Source organism: Ambystoma mexicanum, chromosome 8 (genome assembly GCF_040938575.1).
Source record: "Ambystoma mexicanum isolate Mex_15411 chromosome 8, UKY_AmexF1_1, whole genome shotgun sequence".
In the NCBI taxonomy this organism is placed as follows: Eukaryota; Metazoa; Chordata; class Amphibia; order Caudata; family Ambystomatidae; genus Ambystoma; species Ambystoma mexicanum.
Genome location: NC_090929.1, coordinates 615818613 through 615824612, shown reverse-complemented (window position 1 = coordinate 615824612; position 6000 = coordinate 615818613). Strand labels below are relative to the sequence as shown.

The 6000-nt window shown below is 51.1% G+C and overlaps 1 protein-coding gene across 1 annotated transcript; it reads right to left on the bottom strand.

The window, feature by feature from the left end:
- Positions 1-459: 459 nt before the first annotated feature.
- On the bottom strand, positions 460-4662 carry KLHDC7A (kelch domain containing 7A). The gene has a single exon (XM_069610318.1). The coding sequence runs from the start codon at positions 4235-4237 to the stop codon at positions 1613-1615; it is 2625 nt and encodes an 874-aa protein (XP_069466419.1). The 5' UTR covers positions 4238-4662; the 3' UTR covers positions 460-1612.
- Positions 4663-6000: the final 1338 nt, after the last annotated feature.

Below are 6000 nucleotides of genomic sequence, written 5' to 3'. Positions count from 1 at the left end.
CCAGTGCACGCAATCAAAGGACATTCAGAAAGTTGACACGCACAGACGCCAGTTTCTCCTAGTTCTGTAAGCATCAACAGAATAGCACAACCTCGATCCTATCCCTCTTCTCTCACTAACCAACCCCACCCACTTTCTTACAGAGCCAGGTGAGCACCTGGAGGGCATGCAAATGGTAGCAGTGCATGGTATAAATCAACATAACTTAACATAACATCATTTTTTCAAGCACCAATTAATCTGAAATGTGTGTACCATTTCTTGTGCTTCTCCAAGTACAGGTGAAATGATCCCAGGTCTTGCCCTTATCCATGCCTGATCCACGGGAACTTTCCCCTCGGGTTTGACCGATTTGCCTTATTTTACTAGGCTCGTTCTGCGATTCGCAGTAGCTCATACCCTTTGCAGAAAATGTGCATATCTCATTGCATCGTTTGCAAAATAACACACGCTATCCAATAATTATATGCACAAAAATGTGCAAAATCATTTATTTTTCTGCAGAAAAAAATACCCACAGACATTCACTGTCAAGCAGAATGTTCGACTACGCGAGGGAGAATTGTGCATATTTTGATTCAATTGATGTGCAAAAACAGATTGTGGCAAGAATTTTCTGGAAGCGTCTTCAGCACACATTCGGGAGCACGATCAGTGCAGAGTAACATACAGAACACGTTTTCATTAGTGAGAGTGGAAGCCAGAGTTTGCTTCTAGTTGCACACTTTGGGCAGGGTCTCTGGAGAGTTCTCTGGTGGCCGGCAAACAAGTAGAGGCAGCCAGGCCTGTATCGGCCATTAGGATATTTTAATAGGCTAAGCACCCTTATAGGACTGGGGTGAGTCAGTGAAATGGCATGCGACTAACCTATCCCCACCAATATCAGCCACTTCCACCTCAAAATCTGATGCCCGTATAGATCTTTTGATATGGTGACCAGATTCTCAAAATAAAAATCCACAGCAGGCTTCCAACATAAAAGAAGGACTACAATTTGACAGTGGCTGCTAGGACTACACATGAGCTGTGGCCACAGGGGTGCTGTAAGCATTACACAGGATAAACTCTGTGTGGATTCAGCTCTGACCCAAAGCGTACTAAACGTGAAGGCACTTTTGCTCTGATTAATATTCCAGGGCTGGTTACCAAACCATGTCTCAAGCAGTCTCTGGGCTCAATCAGTGAATGCATGTGAGTGTTAATTGAAAGGTTGGCAGTTCTAGCCCACCCAAGGATGGTGAAGATCCACCCTTTAGCTGCTACTGTAAAATCACTCAACGATATTAATATTTACTTGACTTATGAATATTGGAGATCATTGGGGCGCATGTTCATTCCTGCCGGCAGCGCAGCCACGGACTTGAGAAGATGTATACTCTCTTGCAGGCAGCTGGGATTACTTCAGTTGGCCACCCAACCCTCTCCCCAAAACTGGGATTGTGTTTTGGAATTTAAAAAAACTCTTAAGAGGGACAGAGTGCCTAATTCCGGGACAGGCATGGCAAAACTGGGACGTCTGATTTAGAGAAACTTACTTTTGAGGTAGCCCCCATGAATTTATTTTGCTGAACAGTCAAAAAAACGAGGTGGCCTCACATTGAGATTCAGACTATCAAACTCCTGGCCGTCCAACCCGTTTGTCCGGCAACACCAGGACAGACGGGTAAAGCCCACCCCGTGGGGAGGGAAACCCCTCCAGGTTCTCGTCAATGAAACGGGGAGAAACGTCATCTGCTAGGAAGCGAATATGGAACTGTCGGCTTAGGCAGTGGATGCGATTTGCAATGACGGCACACTGAAAGGAGGCCGGGTAGGACATGCGGCGACTGGCGCACTCGTACCAGAGCCGGGCCCGGACACTGCAGCGGTGAACACTGATTCCCATGCTGCGGTTCAGGTCAAATCGATAAAGAAAGGTGGTGGCAGCCACCATTTCTGTAGTGCGGTCTCGGCTGCCACTGATGAGGCTGCTCTTCCAAGCTTGCTCCCTGGGGTCGTAGCTCAGGAGCATGTATCTCAGGGTGCCACCAGTGACATAAATCTTGTCTTCACACACTGTGGCCATGTGGGCTATAGCAAAGGTGTCATTGGGCAGAGGGGTGGCGAAGTTCCAGCGGTCGCGGCGTGGATCATATTGTTCGACGGTATGCTGGCACTCTCCACCAATGGCGTATAGATATCCCTGCAGCTCCACCAGCTTGCAGTGTGGCCGAGCTTGGTTAAGAGGGCTGATCTCCTTCCAGGCATCAGTCAGTGGGTTGTAGCAGAACACTCTGTTTGATGGCTTTCGCTGCATCCCAGGACCTTCACAACCTGCCACGACGAAGAGGTAATTGAACATGGTTCCCACCGCACAGCCACTAGTGACCGCCTCTGGTGGGAGAAAGGACATTACATGCCAAGAGTTGCCCTGTTCGTTGTAGTAACAGAGCCTGCTGGAGCTCCGAGAGGAAGGAGGAGTGTGTGCTTGGGTGTCCATGTCGACCACAGCCAGGCACCTCTTCCCTTTCATCCTCCTTTCCAGGATTAGCTCCCTCTCTGTGGCATTGAGATGACCGTAGATAGATGGAGTCTGGAGAACCAGTAGGTAGTTGTCACTCATGAACGTGTAAACAGCTTCCTTCAGTTCAACGAGTTGCTGTGCCTTTGCTACCTTCAGGGCAGGATAACAGTTCCCCAGCTCAAGAGTGAGGTCGCTGACTGGTTGTGAACTCAAAAATCCCAGACAGGCATCAAGATCGCTCTCTGACTCAGCTTTGGGGATAGTGTTTAGTTTGTCTTGGGAAGTGTGTGGGGATTGCGGCAGCGATTGGATGGAATATAGACCGAGGCCGTCAGAAGATCCAGCTGATCTGCTGCTTCTCATTGAGGAGGACGGCAAGTCCATCTCCAGTCCAAGTCCTTGTGTGTTGTTGATCTGCTGCAAGCCATCGGTCATAACAGAGTTTTCCTGAGGTACCAATTCTTTCGCGAGAGTCTGGTGGGAATCCACCAGCAGAAAAGTTCCACTAGGGGATCCAGATTTCATGCTGCCTTCATGACTGGGGGAGGGTGATATCTCGTTGGAGGAGGGCTCTGCTTCATCTTCTCTTGATCCTTGGCCCTCCTGGTTCTGGGTCAAGTAGGAAGTTCCTGGTGAGTAGATAGGCTCTTTGCGTTCATTGGAAAGTACGGAAGAGTGATTCCTGCTGAACTCAGAGCAAACACTCCCCTCTTTGGACACAGTTCCAGAGGTTGGCTCCACGAAATAATGATACAGCTTGCCTTTCGAAGACCTTTGTGGCACTATATGGGCTGGGAGGATGTCCTCAACTGGATTCCCTTTGATATTGCTCTCCTCCGCCTTGACCTCTGCATTAGAATCGAATGAGTAGACTCGGTCGACTCCGCAGTGGCTTTGGTTGATAGTCAGCCCCATGGCAGAGCTGGCTTTCGCTGTCCACTCCCCTTCCATGGTAGCAGCAGCTTCTTCAGTGAATCCCAGGCTCCTGTGCATTTCTTCTCCTTCTGGGTCTTTCCTGGTGTTCTTGGCTTGGCTGGGTTTGGTATGGACGAAGGAGTGGATAAGCCTCGGCTCCGGCTTCTGATGTGTGTCACATGGAGAAGCCTGAGATTTCTCGCCAGCTAAAGACACAACCACCAACTCATCCTGTTTGGAAGGGACTGCGGCAAGACTGCAGACTTGATTAAGGGGTATTTGTTCCAAGTAGCTCCCCTCTGGTCCCCCCAGGATCACCATAGTGTCAGCAGGTTCAGAGTTCAGATGATCCAAGTTTCCTTCTCCCACCAGCTCCTCTTGGCCATTGCGGTGCAGGACCCCCGATTGGCTGGCTCCCGGCCCGTCTTCCTCACCCACCTTGCTTTGGTGCCCGGCATGGCTGGGTCTACATGTCTCTGTGGTGATGGTTGCATCAGAGCACCCGGCCTGTAGTTCATCCTTGGTGAGATTCGGTGCTGTGGCACCGCAGGGAATGTGTCGCAACCTCAATCCAGGGGCTTGTTCTGAGATAGACCTTGTTGGCCCAGTTTGGGGGGCTTTTTTTCCATTGACGATGAATGCGGCACGCACATCCTTGGGCGTTGCCGCTCTCGGCTCCCCCTTGTCAGCCGACCGGGACTGAAAGAATCGGAATGCCAGTGCCAGCAGGCAGGCGGCAGCGGCGGCAGAAAGGGCCAACTTCCCTGCCAAAGCCATGTCCAACTGCGCGTACGCCGTCTCCCAGGACAAGTTTATCATGGTTACCCCGTGCCGGAATGCGAAGAATGCGGTTAATTATCGACTGGTGCAGAGGATCCGGTCGGGGCTGCTCACAAGTTGCGCGCCAGTTCTGAACGGCCGCGGCGGGGCCGCTGCTAGCAGGTGACTTTCACCAGCCGAAAGGTGCACCGTGTTAATGCTGCCCGCCAGGCGTTCTAGCTCTCCGCTCCTGGCAGCCCTGGCAGGTTCGCTCAGGCAGGTTCGCATCTCCGACGCAGGTGGGATGGGCCGACAGGGAAAACAGTGTGGAGTGTGGGAGCTTATGACTCAGGTGTTTGTCGAGTAAACAAGAGCGCAAAATCTGAAACGCAAGAGGAGTCGAGGAGCCGCCTGTCGGAGGGCCCTGGCAGCGGATCTTCTCACACCCGTGTTCCAGAAAACAGTTTTATGTCCTCTCAATATCGGTGTCTGTCAGTCGCTCCTCTGCTGCTACGTGGCCGTCTGCTGCGTGCCTGCCACAAACACGTCCATCTACGGTACCCCTTACCCTCACTCTGCATCCCGCCATTGTACCTCACTCTGCATCCCGCCATTGTACACTGAAATGTACAGTATTGCATCAACATAGCGCTCTGTAGGAGAAACATCAAGGCACATGAACAACCCGCTCCCCCCCCCACACACCGTGCACCAATTCCTTTCAGCACGAAATCGTGTCGGGCCCCGACGTGTCACAAAGCAGTTTTTAAATTGGACTCTGGCGACGATAGTAACTAAGGAACCTTCAAAAGAGGTGTGTCCTGTGCAAATAAAGGCTTGAGCTAACACACGCAGATGGGTGTGTGTTCCTTGGTACAGAAATCTTTTAAACAAGGGGTGTTAAATCTAATTAATCAGCGAGCGAAAAAATACTAGAATAATAACATCCAATTTAAAACAAATAATACATAAACTAAAATATGTCAATTCAGGTTCCCAGCCATGTAAAATAGCTCAGTGTGTTAAGGTGTCTGCTGCAGAGTTTTACTTGTACCCAATATATCACAATTTCCCACGCCAGTGAGGCAAAAGGGCATACCACGCCCGTTGCAGGGTTCTGTGCGTCACCTGCGGGCTCAGTTCACAGCTCCCACCATCAAAACAGAAGAACAGAGGTCCCTCTCACAGTCCCATCCCACCTGCCCTCGCCTCGAAAACCGAAACTTACATTCTGCAATTTACTAACCATAAAATAAAACCATCTGTTTTTGTGTCTAACAAAATAATGGGTTTCCTTCTAGCAGCACTCTTCAGTGACGTGCTTATGTGTCCAATTGGCTCCTTTGGCCTGACTGCCCAAAATACCCAGACTCGTTGTTAAGTTCCGCCCTGCGTCCCGCTACGCGGTGACGCAGGGCGTCCTAAATAAAAGCCCCGCCCCCGCGTTCGGGAGGCAGTTCCGGGGCCGACCAGCAACCTGTGTGGGTGTGCCATTATTTCGGCTCCCGCCGGAGCTGTGCACCAGGCCGCGCGGCCTACTAGCATTCTGCCAGCCCCCGCGCGCGCAGGCCGAGGGCTGACAATCTAACAATGGCGACGAGGCGAGATGAACTCCACGACAGGCTCGGTGCTTTGAAGGCACCCTAACGCCACACAGCCATCGCGGCGAAATTTTTGGACACCCGGTGGGGGTGCAATCACACACGTGACCCCCCACCCCAAAAAAAAAAAAAAAAAAAAAAAATTTCTCCTCTATTCATGCTCTCTGCCACCAGGACCAAAGCCTTTCCCCCTGGACACTGGAGAACCAGGTGGCATCTGAC

Excerpts from the sequence above, each read along its gene's own strand:
- KLHDC7A (XM_069610318.1), bottom strand. The coding sequence starts at position 4,237 with ATGATAAACTTGTCCTGGGAGACGGCGTACGCGCAGTTGGACATGGCT.